The sequence below is a fragment of the Phalacrocorax carbo genome, chromosome 6, assembly GCF_963921805.1.
Source record: "Phalacrocorax carbo chromosome 6, bPhaCar2.1, whole genome shotgun sequence".
NCBI lineage: Eukaryota > Metazoa > Chordata > Aves > Suliformes > Phalacrocoracidae > Phalacrocorax > Phalacrocorax carbo.
The window spans coordinates 58,133,986-58,151,371 of record NC_087518.1 but is presented as its reverse complement, the minus strand read 5'-3'; the positions used below and the strand labels follow the sequence as shown (position 1 = coordinate 58,151,371).

General features: G+C 40.8%; 1 protein-coding gene across 1 annotated transcript in view; it reads left to right on the top strand.

Annotated features, from left to right (window-relative positions):
- TGFBR3 (transforming growth factor beta receptor 3) overlaps positions 1 to 17,386 on the top strand; it is a 111,154-nt gene that overhangs the window by 55,540 nt on the left and 38,228 nt on the right. Inside the window, exons 3-4 of the mRNA XM_064455490.1 lie at positions 2,694 to 2,831; positions 16,340 to 16,523. Coding sequence (XP_064311560.1) covers positions 2,694 to 2,831; positions 16,340 to 16,523 — 322 coding nt within the window. The remainder of the gene's footprint in view (positions 1 to 2,693; positions 2,832 to 16,339; positions 16,524 to 17,386) is intronic.

Genomic DNA, 17,386 nt, shown 5'->3' with positions numbered 1-17,386 from the left:
ATGTGCATTATAGCTCATTTCATCAATATTTATGTTAGTCTTTATTTCCTTTAGGATCGGAAGAAACCAGTTATCACTGGGTATGAAAATGTGACTATGGATGCCTGTGATAGGAGCGGATGTGTTTAATATTTACTCCATGTAGTGTAGTAGATTTTTCTCTTTGACACTTTGAAGTTTAGAGAGTTTAAAATTGAATGCATTTTATGCTCTTTGGAGGTGAAAAAAAAAAAATTGGACTAAAATTTGAACTTAAATTTACCAGATCAGGACTGCAAAAGATATAACTGGCCTACTTTGGTAAACTTAGATTATGGTATTTTTATTGCTTTCTAAGAAACCATAGCCCCAGAACCAGGTAATTATATTTAATAGTTTAAACAGCTTATTACTAATTAGCTGTGATTATGCTGAAAAACCACAAGAATTAATGAAAGCTTTTTAATAGCCGTGAATTTAATAGCAGTTCTAAACACCTTTGTCTTTTCACTTTTGCCTTTCCATTTCTAGACGGAACAACAAAGTGGGAGCTTTGTAGAAGTAGTAAATTTTATCTTCTCTCTTATTCTCAGCTAACAGAATTATTTTGGCTCTATAGCCTGATACTGTAAAGAAGTTTATACAGCTAAGGTCATGACTGATTGGCATTTGAAGTCTCTGTCATCCTTTAGCATTCAGAGCACTAACACCCCGCGGTTTCCTAAAAGGAGGTATTTTATTCTTTTAAGGCAAAAAATGGGGAGAAATGCGGTGCCTGGAAGATGTGGTAATCTGTGGTACTTCATGTTTTCTTTTGGAAATGTGTAAATACAACTAGGGCCTCTGCCAGGAGAGGCCAAGCGGTGGCAAAGGTGGGTCCCTTTGGGTGGAAGATGGCGGTGCCCCGGCCTTCCGGCAGGCAGAGCTGGCGCTGCCCCAGCTGCTGAAGAGAAGAGGTGCTCGTTCTTTAAAGCAGTTTAGTTTTAGTACAAATACAGAATTATTTTAATATCAGTTTTCTAACAAGTTTTAATCAGGCATAACAAAGATGAAGATACGGGTGTCCTCAGAGCCCCCTCAGTGCCCCCCCAGTTTGACATCTGTTTCACTGTGGGGACTGGAGACACGTTCATTCAGTGGGTTTTAAGAATCTAGTAAATTCTGCGTGTAATCCCCTGCTTACTGATTGGCGTGGTGAGTAACACAGCCAGTTGCCTGCCAGCTTTTCCCACATTCTGAAGTAGCAGAAAAAAGTGTCTCTGCTGTCCTCCAGGTGTCCACCAGACCTGAGACCTTGGTCTGACTTTCACTTTGCAGCGATGGTGAATCTTCACTTTGGGTGGGGAAAAAAAAAAAGAAGAAAGCAACTAAAAAAAACCAAACCACCAAACAAAAGCTAACTTTTTCTTTTGGAAAGACTTTCAACAGTAATGGGTACCTAATATTCAGTTTGGTCTCTAGCTTTCATCTAGTTAGTTTGCCAGCTGAACTGCATTTACTTTAATGGTAAACTAACTGATGCTTACCACTATATAAGAATAATGCAATAAACTATACATAGGTGGCTTGAATGTCTCAGATTTCCTTTCAAATCCCCTAGCAGGAAACGAAATTAATTCTGGATTACCTGTATGCTTGTTTCTGTGTACCACCACTCAAATAAGTGCTTGTGTTCATGTTTGCTCCCTCTATACGTGTTCTAGAAAGAGCTGTGATTCTCTGTCAGGGAACCCACCTGCCACCCACTGCTGTGGGACGTCAGCTTCCTTGCTTAGTCCGTGTGATATATCATCTCTCGATTGCACACTAAAGGTTTTTTTCCTATAAAGCAGGATGAACCATCAAGCCAAATGCTGACTGTGCTTAAAAAGCTTATTAGATACTGCAAAACCGGTATATTTCAATTACAAGTTGTTACATGCTAAAAACTGACAGGCTTTTTTCTGTCATGCATTTAATTAGAGATTTGCCCCCCATCGGCCCCTTTCTAGAAGGGCAGCACTGGGATACAAGGAGCTGGGCAGGAGGGGCTCCCAGCAACCACAAACTGGTTGCTTAAAAAGCACCTCTAACAGGTTGCCTCAATTCTGTGATGTCCGCTTCCCTGGGATCATTTTCCCCATGTATCCTTTTAGTCCCTGAAGATGGGCATTTTCTTTCCCTAGTGTATGTTAAAATTCTGTCAGTATTCCTTCCATAAACTTGTGTAGTGCTCGCTTGTGTCTCTGGATTTGTTCCTCCTGGTTTTTGTTTGTTTAGTTTTATTTGTCTTGCAGGTTAGATTTATGCCCTAATAGCATCAGCAGATGATGAGATTTGTACTCTAAGCCAGCTTTGTAGGTTACTATCTAGAAACCAGAAATCAGGGTTTGCTTTGCAATTCTTTTTATCTCCTTGTTCTCCAACTCTCAGCTTAGTGGTTTGACCTTTTGCATAAGCTATTTTTCATCAGCGTTTGCCAAGGTTTTCTTAAACACTTTAGCAGTGCTTTGCAAGCGTAGAGCACAAATGTTAATTATTTCATTCTTTACATTATCTGCGCTCTGTTGACTTTTTTTTTTTGGAAGCAGATTAGTCTGTGATCTTTGGTCAAGAGGTCTGAATGCTGCAAGCCATAATATATATAAAAATGACCTTTGATTCATTGTTTCAAATTCCACTTTTGTTTTGAAACCTATAAGGGAGTATTCATGTATTTCTGTGTTTCTCTGTAGGTCACGTTACATTTGAATCCAATTTCGTCAGTGCATATTCACCAGAAGCCTCTGGTATTTCTCCTCAACTCTCCTTTGCCTCTGGTCTGGAAGCTAAAAACAGAAAGGCTGGCACCTGGAATCAGAAGAGTTTTCTTTGTAAGTATACACAGTCCTCTGGTCTGCTCTATATCGTAGCTACTTGTCACGCAAGACATAGTTAACGGCATTCATTTGCAAAGTTTTTAAACGTAGATTAAAAAAGAAAAAGTTAAAAGGAGGTCACGTTTCAGTGTAGGGCTCTGGAGAGCAGTTAGGTGGCAGGGCAAAGCAGTTTGGAAAAAGTACCCAATTACTACTTATGTGAATTCAAGGAAAAGAAACCAAAATCGCTTTTCAGAATCTGTGTATCGTGTGGTTATTAACGCTACCAGCCATTCCAGTTCAAAAAGCCGTGAGGGCGTAACAGATTGCCCGTCCTGATTAGAAGTTTAATAGTACCACAATGCAAAAAAACCCTCAAAGCAATGGGAAATACTACGGGTGGACGCTAGTTGTGTGGTCTGTGACTAAAAGAAAAATCAGTATGTATTGAACTCAATATGTACAATTACAGTTTATGTCTCTAATGACGCTCGGTCTATTGAAACGACCGAGCTAAGCCCGGAATGAAGTCATTTTTGTTTCTCAGAAAGACTGGAGCACTGCTTATAATGTAGGATCCAAATATTACCTAGTATTTGTAAATCCATGTCCTTACAGTTTGCCAGGACATTTGAGTTTGCTATTTGTAGTGAAACAGACAAGTTGTTTGGATTAAATTTTTAATGCGTGACATCATGTCTAATCATGAGTCGTCTTTATTAAAGTTGCAGCTTTTACTATATTCAACTCTAATTGCAGAACTAAACTTGATTATTTTTAGCTGTATCCTTATAGGGTTTAATTTTGCTCCTGCAGCACTGCTGACGGTGGCAGGCAAGACTGATCCTGCAGTACCGAATGGGAACTTAATGGTGTTACTGTGCATCAGCAGTAGGAGAAGGTGGACGGTGCTGCAGCATTAGTGCACTGGGAAGGGACACTGCTCCCTCAGTTGACCTGATGTGGTGGTGACACCATTAAGTGCAGCAGGAGTCTTCTCACTTGCTAGACACTAAAAGTTTTCTAGGATTGTTGTTCTTGTCATCAGGGTACAAGACTAGAAGGACACTTGATATTTTGAACTTTGAAGAGTTCCATCCTGTTTCCAGTGCAATGTGTTACTGACTGGTGCAAAGAACATGGGCTATTTTGTGTTCCAAGGTATTCACAATCTTGGGTTTTCTCATGACCATGTTAGAGACTCTTAACTGTTACCTTCTTGTTGACCATTCCCGGTATATGTCCTTATTACAACCAGTACAGTTTGGGTCTGCTGGGAAAATGACTGAGGAACAAGATGATGAACAACAGTATGACAAGATTCCTCGCTTCACTCCTGGCCAAAAGACACAGCACCTTTCAACAGTTAATCGAGTCTTAGACCTACTTTCAGTTTAGTTTTGATATTCTCCTACAATTACTACGTCATCACTCCCATTCCATATCAGCTAGTTTGTGTTCAGCTATCTCTTCCCTCCTCCTCCTCCAGGCTTCTCCTTCTCCCCTCGCCTAGCCTCTGGGAGCAAAGAGGTGCTCTGCTGAGAGCCATCCCTTTCCACTCAGCAGTCTGTGCTCTGTGCTGGTGTTCAGACTGTGATCATGCTGGGCTTGCTTGTTTGGCTCAGCGGGTCTTCAGTGGGCTGCATGAAGGCATAGGAGCAACAGGAGTGTGCCTAAGGCCTTGGCTGCCAAAACTAGCTAAGTGTTTGCTTCAGAAAACTGTTTCAAGCTCTCCCGGTACAAAAACAGGCTTGAAACCATGAGCAGCAGCACTCACAATTTGTGCCAAACAAGAAGTTGTCTGACCTCGCTCGGGAAGTGCCACAGTAAACCTGGCCACTGATGCTGCAGGAAGGGGTGGGCTGAGCCTCAGATGGGGCTCAGGGGAATGTGATAGATGCTACAGGTTCAGTTCCCTGTTGGTGGCACTCAGATACCTCCTCTCACTACTCCAGCTTCTCTTAGGCTCTGCTGGTCCCAGTAAGGGCTGAAAGCTGTGGTGCTTCATGCCGTCCTCCCAGCATGTGCCTGTGGCGCTGGGATAACACTGCTCCCCATAAACTGTGCAGATATGGGAGCTCGCCTTTCCATTGCAAGGAGTGAACTAGCTCTCAATGTTGACCCATACCTAATCATGTTTAAACATCTGAATAGCTCTCCATAACAACTTGGATCCCTTCAAGTGCCATATAATGTATATATTCTTCCTTCCACCATGTTACGCTTTCTATTTTTCCTTTCTGTAAAGAGCTTGAAGAATGAGATTGCAGAACAGAAAGCATCAGGGTACCAGTCTACCATTACCTCTCCCAGTTTAGTTCCTGCAGTCCCTCTCACTCAGAACTTCATTCTTCATGTTCTTTCTCTAAGGCAATATGTTTGCTGCAAACGTAAGCTAACTTCAGTCTCTTATCAGGGGCTCATCAGCCTTCCCACTTTTCATGTACCAGCTTCTCAGTAGCTAGTGCAGCTTGGGATGATAGGCCACAAGGTTACAGGCTAAACAACTTAAATCGGGGTGATCATCCATTGCTTTTCCACAGTTCCACTCTGCTCACAAGGACAAATGCATTGTTCTCCCAAAAGCTTTCTGAAAAAAGAGCACAAAATCATGTAGCACAGAAAGCGTGGAAAATCCTGGGTAAGTCCTAGCAGCACCTGTGGGCGGGTGCAATATGCTGAAAAGAAATCGAGGGGCTTTGATTTAGCAGCAGAGCCATGCGTTGGGCCATGCCAGGTTGCAGTCCCTGGGATGGCCTCTGGCCTAGAGGAGCCTGTCCCTTTGCAGAATCAAGAGTTCTTGTTTCAGGTGACTCGTGGGGCAGATAGATACACTGCTTCTACTCTAGTAGCAGAGAGGTTCCCTGCCTCCTTCCCAGGGCTTTCAGTAAGTTTTAGAGAATTGAGCCTAGGAGCGTAAATCTCGGTTCCAAGGGAGCTGTGTGCAGAGCTTGCTTCCTTGGCCCTTGTTTGAAAATACTTGGCTTATCCATGTACTTCTGCAGCTCTGTCTTATTCGCTCTCCTTAAATGTATAGCCAAGCCAGAAAACAGTATTTTGAATCATCGATTTCAAATTTTAAAAACCTTTTTTAATGCCCATGAATTCTATGCTCAAAACAGAAACCTGTGTCACGCATACCATAGGAGTGTCATAACTATTGTGTCTGTCTCTATGGAAGCCTCGGGCAGGAAAATCATTGACTTTCCAGCTTCTCGTTCAGACTTTTCGTACAATACATCCATTCACAATTTTATTATATACTGTATGTAAAATATGAATTGCACTGTTTCATTGATTGATCCCCAGTTAGAAAGGTAAGTAGTACAAAGAAGTTTAAATGGTAACTTCTGGGACGTACTGCTGATAAAGACAACACCCCTAGAGCAGGGTCAAAGTTTGTAGTTAAAGGATCATGTAACCATTAGTGAAGTCCTAGCTGTTTATTTCTTTTTTATTACTAGCTGTTATTTTTTCCCTGTAAAGCATCATAATAAAGTTCTTAAGCTGTTACAGGGAAGTGCGCTTGAATGAATGAATAAATAAAAACTACAAATTAATTGTATCAGAAGACCCAAGGTTATTTCTAACAAAGAAGATAAAATCATAGAATCATAAAGGTTGGAAAAGACGTCTAGGATCATCAAGTACAACTGTCAAGATAACTCCAGGATATGAGCAGATAATGAATCATAGTGTTCTGTAAAGTGCTGTTAGTACCATGGTACAGGTGGAAAAACTAAGGCAGACTGAGCTTAAATGACGTTTGTGTTGGAGTAGAGAGTAGAGTCAGGGCTGTGTGTTCTCGCTGTCCTCACTGGGAAGACGGTCTGCTGCCTTCGCTCTGTGAATTCATTGTTTGAGTTTCCACTAAAGCTAAGCGGCCCCAGATTGTGTTATTTAAAGGAAAGGATTAAAAGATTTAAAGCTTGTGTCAGCCTGTATCCAAAAGACCAGGAAAATACAGTACTACTGAGTTGGGCTGGAGTTTAAGTTCTTATCATATAGTTCAGGCTTGGATTTTTGCCTTGGGCCTGGTCCTTCATTAGGCATAAGTTTAAAATGAATGGGGGACAAAATCCAGCCTTTGGATGTATGGTTATAGCATATAGAGAAGCACAAAGTACCCTCTTGATAAACAATTTTAGGTATAAAAATGTGAATTGGATGTATACACGTGGTTTTGCAGTTATATTTATCAAGTAATGCACATAGCTTCACTCATCACAGTGACTTGTCACACACTTTATCTTCTTGGAGGCAGCTCACAGTTTCACTTTCTACTGGTGGCTCAACCTCACAGTGGAGTAAATGATCATTAAAATCAAATAGCATGCCCCAACCAAAGCAAAGGTTGTTTTCTGTTAACATCAGGCTTTTTTTAATGTGATGTTTTGAAAACTTTTTTTTTTCCCAAACCGGTGGCAGTGAATGGAAGCACAGTGATGCTTACGGAGCCGTGGTACTTTGGAGAAGGCATCTGAGACGGGGCACAGGTGCTAAAGGGAGTTGTTCTTTACTGGTCTGTTGCCTTATCGTGTTGTCGTTTTGTTTCTTGGGCCATCTTTTCCCATCTATAACCCAGAGAGAAGACTAGCGAATAGTCTTAAGAAAAAGTTTTGGCATCTTGATAAAAGCCTGATGTAAATCTCTGCTCATGTTAGAGAAAAGGGAATGTATGGTGACTGTGTGATGTGGCATTAACAATACATTTGGCATAGACAGGGCTATTCTCAGACTCTGCGTAAGTTATATATATCTTGATGGATAAGCAGGTGGTGCTGGGAAAATTATTGTGATTTTAGTAAAGTAAGTCTTGTTTATTCTCATAGTGTTGAAAATAAATATTCCTAAATATCATGGCATTTTAATCCGAAAATACCTGAAATGGGTTAGTGCATGAACTCTGTCTGACCCAGGTAATTGAAAATCACCACTTTGATTACTGCTGTATCTAGCCTGATCAGGCTGATTGGATATTTTTACCTGTCACAAAAATACACGAGTTTGGAAATGGGTGTGTTCCGTTCAAGTGTTCTGGGCTGGCCCATCAGCCCTGGCATCGCTCAAGAGCGGTGCATGGTGGGGAAGGTCTGCGCAGTTCAGCAAGGGGAATACTTAGCACCTCTGCTGAATATTTTTTTTTCCTCAGTAGGAAATAAATGCCAAAATTATATCCTAAAGGTGGAGTGGGAGAGGAAGTTGAAGGACATCTTCACTGGTGATTAGGCTGGTTAGATTGTGACAGATCACGATTTTACATAAGCTAGGCAACACCTGCAGAAAATGCTTTTACCTGTGATCTTGTTGCAGGTCAATCTTGCAGAGAAACCTGAACAGACCTCTCCCACCACCCCACTTCTAAGTTTTCATACAACAAAATAATTTCCTCCTTTTCCATCAAGTCATTATTTCTCTCCTTCCCTAAAAGCAGTTTATTGCCAACATGTCTTGGCAGAAAACCAGAAGTTTTAAGAAACTGCCCAGAAAGAAGTTTTTATAGGTGCTACTCAGCAAGTGATTTTTTTTTTTTCTTTAGATTTGGTAGCTTTCTCAATTGCTTTTATAGCCTAGGAATGTCTTTACTGGGCAAGTGAAAATAGTGAGAATTAAATCAATGCAAGAAGGGACCCAATCCTTTGATTTCCTGGCAGAAATCACTGTTATATATAAAAAAAAAACAAACCCCTAAAACCTTAAATATCTACATACATGATTTTATATAATATTTGATTTAAGATTTGACGCTTCAGCTTTTTGAGTTAGTTATTCAGGTGATTGAAAGAGTTATGGATGAGAAAGCACTTATGCAAGCAAATAACCTTACTCACAAGAACCCCTTTAATAGGACTGAATGTGAGTGTTAAGTTAGTAAAATGGAGGAAGCAACAGCAGTAATGATAAATACAAAACCAGATCACATGCTCTTGGCTCGAGATTTGAAAAGACAAAGGCTTTAAAGAAGAATAAGTAATAGAAAGAAGAGTTTAATAATTAGTCATTTCTGTATTTCTAAGAAGAAAAAAACCCATCTTCTTACTACTTCAGCCAATAGCTGGTTTATTCCTTTTGCTTCATGAAAATATGGTTCACATATTTTGGGTCTCTGCCACCAAACCACAGGCTGTTCTATGGTTTGCACTAGATTTTGGATGACTGACAAAACTCACTGAAAAACAAGTGCTATTTGTTTTCCTGTGCCCAGTATTTAACGGGAAATCAGGAGGCTAAATTTCCAATCACTGGTTAAACAGACCCAGATGTGAACGGAGTGCTCTGCTAGGAGAAGACTGAGAAAGGATAGGAAATGCATGACTAGTGATAAATTTGGTATAAATAGTGACCTTTCACTATTCAAAGTAAAAGCAGTAGATTTTCAGTGTTGCATAACAGTGTGAAGAAGAATTTAAAAGGACGTTTACATTTCTGTAGAATCCTGCATGTTCTTTTTTTTTTTTCTTTTTTCCTCTCCAAGTCTTCATCATTCTACTCAGGAGCTGGAAATAATCCTGTAGTTGCCCTTTTCCACTTGGCAGAGTTCATATTCCCCCTTCGCCTCCCCACACCATTTCCTTGCCTTTTAAAAGAATGTGAAAATAACATCAAGTGTCTAATTAAACGCAGCGTTTAGTAAACAGTAACTCTTATTATGCTTTCACCATAGTAAATTTCCCTGGAGACTTTGTCTTGTGGCCTGATTCAACCCCAGCAAAATCCTGCTTTTCTAGTCTATATCTGGTTTACTCCCAGAAATATCGGGGGGACCTCAGGCTACGCATGGTGGTTGTTCTTACATTCTTAGCAATAGAGTGGAAGGATTTTGTCAGAAGGACGGATGGCAGAAAATGACAGGGTGGAAAATATATGTTTGAAAGTGATGTGTTGTCTGCATTTAGTGGGAGTTTAAGAGTACAGTAACCCTAGTAAAGCATCTTGAAATATCTAGGGGTTTTATTTTTCATTCAAAGCTTGCTTCATGAAGGCGTTCCAGAAAAGATGTGATATTTTTGGCTTAGGAAGCAAGATATAGTACACGAAGCAAATATGCAGTGTATAGTAAAAAATGTCTATATGTGGTAGTGTGATGTCCCAAAATAGGGAAATTTTATGATATATAGGTGTCCTCTGCTTCTACTGTAAGCACTTCGGGTTGGGCAGAAATATTTCAAAAATACCAACTTGCCAGTAAATCTCAGAGGAAGGAAGGTGGATCTGTGTGCCTTCGCTTCTTTCACAGGGTGTTCAAGTCCTGTCCTTGTTTGGAGCCTCACTTGCTAAGAGTATCACATAGTTCATGCTACGTCTTCTCCTGTCCCAGGTGATTTAGGCCATCTTTCAAAACACAGGCTTTATTCCTTGGTGTTTCTTTCAGCTTCGAGTGGGCTGTCTTCACAGGTCACTGCTCCAACCAAAACTTCGAGAGTGTGGTTGGGCCAGGTCTGGGTGCTGCTGCCTCTTGGATCTGATGCTGGTCTTTCTCGTTGCTGCCACTGACTGATCCTGGGTGCTGCTCCTCCTCACGGTCCCTCTAGAAGCCCAGAGCCACCGCTTTCAGAGCAAGGAGGCTGATGCTTAGGAAGACTTTAAGTTGAACCAGGCTGCAGGAGTAAGGAAAGAAACAACATTCTTGCATTTAGTGGTTGAGGTGTGATCCCAGGCCCATCTTGCAGGAGGCTGAAAGAGCCTGAAACAGGCATCTTCAATGGTCTTTTCCCTTTTGTATGGTCAGGGCTCCTTCCCATCTTTGCTTGCTTCAGTAAACAGGGGATTTAGCTAGTGGAAGTTTACAGAAGCACACAGTGGATTTTGGCAGACTATTGGTGTTAGTGATGTAGAGATAATAAATCACAACAGGTTGTGTTACTGACTCATTGATTCCAGTGGAAACTATAGCTGCAGTTGCATAGATAACGCTTTAATTCTCCCCTTTTCTTCCACTGAATTGAATCTAACTTGAAACAGAATCCCTGGAAAAGCTTCTGCTACCTTATTTTGTTCAGATCAAATGAGTGTTACGTTGAGTCTATTAAGATGTTGTTAGATTAATGTGAGATGAGTGGGCAATTACCTGTGTGGGATTAATAAACCACTGCTGAGCCCAAAACTTTGGGAACAGACTTCCTCTTCACACAGACATGTTTTGTTTCATTTTTATCATTCTAGTAACTGTTCCATGGGGAGGTTTGAAAGTTGCACTTGCTTTGACACAGTTTCAGCTTTGATGGAAAATCCCAGGATCTTCCTTCTAGATACATGAAGATTTGCAAGAGTCTGATCCCATGAGGTTCTGCTTTCATCCCAAGAAAGTGTTGAGCAGCCTTAATTCCTGTGGAGATCTTTGGTGGTTGGCAAACTGAGCATCTCCTAGGAATTAGAATTAAAATCTAAAATTTAATTAAGATAATGCAGCTTCTTTTACGTGTTTGTTTTCAAAAATGTGAAAACTGGAAGTGGAATTTTGTGATGACTGTAAGTGGTCTTGAGAACACTAAACTGAAAATGAAAAATTTTACTACTGCCTGAAAGCATTGCACTCTGGCTGGTAAGGACTATGCAAAGCTGATAGATGAATCATAAATGTTGCATGTTATTTCAAAAGCAGCCTGTTTCTTAGTCACTTACCAAAGAGAATTCTTCTCTTGGTGACTACTGTATGTTGTATGTGGATTTATGAATGATAAAGGATATATTTTTGAGTTTCTGAATACCTGATATTTCTCTATCCATGGCTTTTCTTTTCCTCTGTAAGGGAATCAAAGCACATCAAAGTACATTATCAGAAAACACTAGCTGAGTCTCAAACCCATGTGGGCTGCTCTGAAAGATGGTTCAAGTTTTGGAATTTTGTTCGGAGCAGATTTACTCCACTCCTACATGTTCTGCCATAGGTCTGATACTGTATAGCTCAGATAAAAATATGAAGGACGCTGCTTTTCTTCTGCTAGTTTATTTGCCTCAGTCTTGGCTTTACGGGTGGCTTTGTTGGTCACTTGTGCTGGAGGGTCCTTGGTGGATAGTGGTGTAGCTGTTGCTGTGAGGGGAGGGATTGGTTCATGCTGCGTGGCTGTGGACACTTACCTTTGTATTCTGAGTCATCTCCCGAAGGTGCCTACCTCTCTCTCAAGGCTAAATCATGAACTTGCTTCCTACTTGGGAGTTCTGAATTATAACTATGTTAAATACTTAAAATGTCGTAAAGCAAACAAAGCAAATATCCCCCCGGATCAGGTTCAAAGGAAAAAAAAAAAGGCAATAAACACGTAAAAGGAGAGAAGGAAATAGGTGAAATAAGAAACAGAAGACGCTGTTTTGAGAGTGTGCAGTGTTCATGCTCACCAGTGTATATGAGGCGACTCAGGGTTGGTTCTGAGTTGTTCCTTCTGGGGAATAGTAACTTGTGCCATTTGGCACTTCTGCCAGGTAGCTGATGTCTTGAACTACCGTGGCAGCCTTGCAAGGACAGTTTTTGTAAGGCTGGAAAGTTTTCTTAAGGGACATATAAAGGGTTGGGTTTTGGTTTGGTTTTTTGCCCCCAGCGTGAGGGGTATACGTTTCCTTGCCTCTGTACAGTGCAAAGAAAATTACAGTCCCTATTTCCCGCCGTGGTCAGCGGGGCAGTAGTGTGTGTAAGCCAGAAATGCTCCTAAACGTGTTTTGTTCTTTGATAGAATACGTAGGTTTTGGGAGCAAATTTTTAAAACCCTGTACTTGATCCTCGTTTCCTCTGACTGCGGAGGAGCCCTTTGAGCTGCGGTCCTTGCTGCGGTTAGCATCCATGGCGAGTATCTTCTGGTCTTGCAAACTGATTTTTCCATGTTAGGCTTAGAATTTTCCTCATTTACGCTCAGAAATGTGAACAGGGCATGTAGGTGAACTCAGCAGCAGAGGATGTTTCTGGTGCAGTCACTTTTAATGTCCTCACAACAACAGGAAGAAATAGAGCTGGGGCACTTTTTCCACTCTGCAACCTCTGAAAGTAACCACTGAAGAAGATGAAGTGAGCAGATAAAAGTGTACGTGGCAGCAGTTTCTTAATCACCCATTCGGCTGCGTAATGAGTGCTCAGATAAAAATTGTTGATATATTCCCAAATATTTAAAACATTCTTTGGTTTTAATGCTGTGCCTTATCTTAAGTACGTTAGAGAGCGCTGCTTTAGGTTTGTTCTGAAGCGTTAGTAGTTAATGTTCAAGGCAGGTGTTGAAACAGTGATGGTTGCCTTTTTTGGAAGAGCTTGTTGAATTCTTTCCAGAAAAAATAACGTGCTTGGCTCACTTAACCTTGCCTTAGGTCCGTGTAGTAAAAATCCCAATGCTGGCAGGCACAGCAGAACTCTGCACTCCTTTCTAAAACCTGGTAGTGGAACGAGCATTTCAAACAGACTTTATGTGATTAAAGAAAGTAAATTATGATAAGCTTCATGTTTATTTAAGGCTGTTTACTGTCTGATCATTTAGTGAGGATGCTTGTGCCAGGCTTTTCATTTGCTCTGCTTTCTGTCTGTCGGTTCCTCCCTAGTAGGACTCGGTAACTTTGGGGTTCATTGATAGGATCTGTCTCGCAGGAAGACGTTTGTTGTGCCGCAGGATGATGCAGAAGGTTTTCAAGTTTTAATTAGTAATAAATGGCAAACCAAGCGTATTCTGAGGAAGAAAGCTGTCATCTTAGCAGACATTTAAATATATCCTATATCAAATGAAAAATGTAGTGAAATGCATTATTGCAATCTAGTGCATTTCTTTGGTCAGTATTTAGAAGGAATAATATTTTCTCTCATGGTTTCCCTAAAAGGTGACGCTGATACTTCTTTACTGTCCATAAAAAATACCAGAAGCGTTGTGAAATAGTGCAAATGAAACATAATTACTGTACTTACTGGATAAGCTGTATTATTTTGGAGGTAGTTAAGGTGGTTTGTTCCCGAGTGTGGAATGCCAGCATCTATTCAATATCCCTGCAAAATAATAACTGGTTAAGTCCTTAAATCCTGCAATTTTTATGCACAGGAGACTTTTCTAATCAGGCCAGGAGTCTACAAAGGTGTCCCATATGTCTCAGATATAAAAGACAGCATTGCTAAGAGGTGCTCTGTATGCGATTCCTGCATGACCTATCTTGTGCTGTGTCAGTGTCGTCCTACGAGACTGTGCACACTATAAAATTTATTATGTTAGGAGCATTGTAGAGTGCCCCATTAAACCAATCCACGGTGTAGCTGCTTCTAAGTGGTAGAAGCACAAAGTTAATGCTATTTGCTAAATAAGTTTTAAATATAACTGCTCTCTTTTCCCAGTATTGTAGATTCAGGGGCAGTGGATTTTCTCTGATGGCACAGTTTGCTTTCTTATTTGAGAAGTATGAGAGTATTGAGAGAATATAGTGTATTCTGTGTAACACTGAATAAAGACTTCTCCATTTAAAGGAAAGGTTGGACTAGATGATCCCTGACATCCCTTCCAACCTGTGATTCTGTTAAATGGTTTATGGTAGCCATATGAAAAAAAAATAAGGAAGATAATTCAGGATTGAAAGAGATGTTAGTTTAAACTTAGAAAACTCTTCTGGCAAAAGGATTGCTAAGCTGGTGTTTGTGACAGGTCTGGTCAAATTGTACTCTGAATTACATCGGCTGTCTCTTAGAGGAGAGTATGTGATATGTGCATAATAAATGCTGATGTAATAGCTGGAGGCACAGGGAAGAACTTTGAAATTCTTTCCGTATGCCAAAGGGTGTAATTTATGTGTCTACTTTGACAAGTATTTGTAGGTGCTAAACAAACTGATATATAACATCCTGAAATAGTGCTGGGAACAGTAGCTCTAGGGAAGGCAGTAGTTGATTGCTGTTAGTTAATTTCTGTAGTTGGAACCTGACTTTGGATATCTCTGTAAAATAATTGCTGTTGATAGCACTTCGTTGTTTAAAAGGTTAGAGAGATACTTCTGATCATTACCCTGCTATAACATGTAAATAATACTCAGGTTAGAAATTGTAATGATGTATTTTTCACTCTTCCAATTATCATCAGTAGTAGTTTTGGATTTTCAGTTGGAGAAAAAAAAATTTACTTTTCTTCCATCAAGGAAATCTGGGTTAGTAGAAAGTCAGGGAAAGGGAAGGAGGAAGAGAACAGCAGAGTGACCCAGGCTTCTTCCCGGGCTGCTCTGAGGACAGCACAAGAAAATGGTACTTCTTTCCTGAAGCCTTGCCTACTGCAGCGCTCTGGAAGTAGGAGCTGTGTGTTATATCTGGGCAAGCACTGCTTACACACTGCTGCGGGGAATACGTCCAAAGAAATCTTCACTGATGTGTTCAAACCTGAAAGCTTATTCATCTTGCTGGGCGTTCTCACTCAAGCCCATGTTATTCTTGACTTGATGTTTTAGATCTTAGTGAAAGTGTGCATGGAAAGACCAGCCCTGGTAGGGCATGCAGGCCCCAGTCCTCAGGCACCGAAGAGACAGTGAAGTGTATGGATGGGTGATGGCTTCTGAGGTTGGGCAGATGAAGGAATGCTCCTCTTTAACCACTTGTTATAGGGACCTCTTGAGAACTGACATGCTCTGGAAGTGTTGGTCACGTCCCTGTGCAGGGAACAGGAGAGCCTAAGGGTTGCTGTTGGGATGATCTTGCTTTGCAGTAAATCTGGGATGACTTGTTTATCTCTCAAGACCAACGCAAGTTGAAGCAGCTCCCAGTCTGAAAGAGAGTCTGGCCCTGTGCCCTCTTCTTTTCTGGAATGATGCTATTGCCACTCCAGTGGAGTTGTATTTGAAAACCTTAGGCTTTCCTGCATAACCCATTACACTGGTACTTACCGTTTTTCTGTTTTGACTATTTTAAACAACATTTTAGTTTTTCCAGTCAAGACCTGAGTTAATGTAAGCTATTTATAAGGATTTTTCTAGAGATGTATAACTCATCTGCTTTATGCATTAGACTAAAGTATTTTCTCATTTCCTGTAAATAAAGCAACAGTAAATATCTTCACTTTCTCCCATCCTTTCTCTTTCTTCACTCTGTTTCTCTGTTGGCCTTTATCTGTCACTGAGCTTGACTCATGTTCTTTCTGATTTAGGAGTTACTTCAGTAGTTCCCAGCTTTATTGAGCTTCACATCCTTCTTTCCCTTCAGTTCCTCAGACCATTTTCTTCCTACTCTCTCCTTAGTTTTTCTCTTGCCTCCCAGCCCTCCCCTCACACCCGCAGTTCAGCTCCCTTTGCAGCGCTGCCGTACCGCTTCTGCAGCAGTACAACTTTGGAGAGCGGCTCAGGGCGCTCCGTCAGTCAGCTGCCACGTGCACCCCAGCCAGGCTGATGGGTGCTTCATTTTTAAAAAAAAAAAATCTGAAAAAAAAACCATTATGCAGGTGTTGAAACACATGAAGGTCAGGCGTTTTTGGAAATAAGCCGTAATCACCTTCAGTAAAGCGTTTGGGTGTGACAGATTACATTGCTTAAACATGCTACCTGTCCGTGCGGATAAATGTACCACATTAAAAATATGTTCTTATTCCCATCAGGTGTCTTTAGGTTCCGTTGTTCAGTTTGAGAAGGGAAATTTCTCCTTGTCAGCAGAAACGGAAGAAAAGCTTTTTCCAGAGAAAAATGAACGTCTGCTACAGTGGGCCCAGAAGGAATATGGAGCAGTAACATCCTTCACTGAACTCAAAATATCAAGAAACATCTATATTAAAGTAGGAGAAGGTAAAAAAGCCAAACCCAACAGAATTGATAGGCTCTTCTAGATGGTGAGAATAAGTCCTGCTGAAGCATAATTTCACATTTTTTAATTTTAATCTTTAAACATACCCCTAATTTTCCAAGAGATGTGGTGTGAAAGGGGAAGGCAGAGAAATAAGAGCAAGTCTAAAGACTAGACCTTGGATTTAGGCAACTTTTAATGGATTCTGGTGCCATAATTTTATGCTCAACAGATGTGGATGCAATTGGCCAGAATCTTAGAGGAGTCAAAGCTTTACCTTTTAAAAGGAATAAACTAGTCATGGTGATCATTTGGGTGTCTTCAACTAAAGAACTGAAGTAGGGAACCTGAGGTAGGGGGTAATTTCTAGAAAAACCTGAGTTATATTTTTTTCAGTATTTGCTTGTATAAGGATCCAGACTACCTTGGGGAAAGAATCATCACTTTCCTCACCAAGATAAATTGCCTCAGTCTAACATCCTTGTGTATTTTCATCCCAAGGAGCAAGATTTCCTGTCCTTGTGAGCCACATGCCAAATTCATCAGGTGGCCGAGGGCTGGTGGGACAGGTCTGCAGCTCCTCAGGGATTTCACAGGCCCATATTGGGCCTGAGCCGGTCATAAACCGTGGATAACAGAGCCACAGCTCTTCTCTTCATTATGTTCTTGGACCAAGGTAGTAGGTTCACGAGGGTTTATGTCCTACTTGTCTCTATTCAAGTTTATTTTCTGGAAAATATATAATTAGTGAAAGGAACTTTGCAGGGAGAGCAGACTTTCCTCTATAGTGCAGGATGATTTGAGGGTGAAATTTTCTTTTTGTAGCCATGGGATGTTTTAAGCTGTCAGTGTTCTTTACCTAATG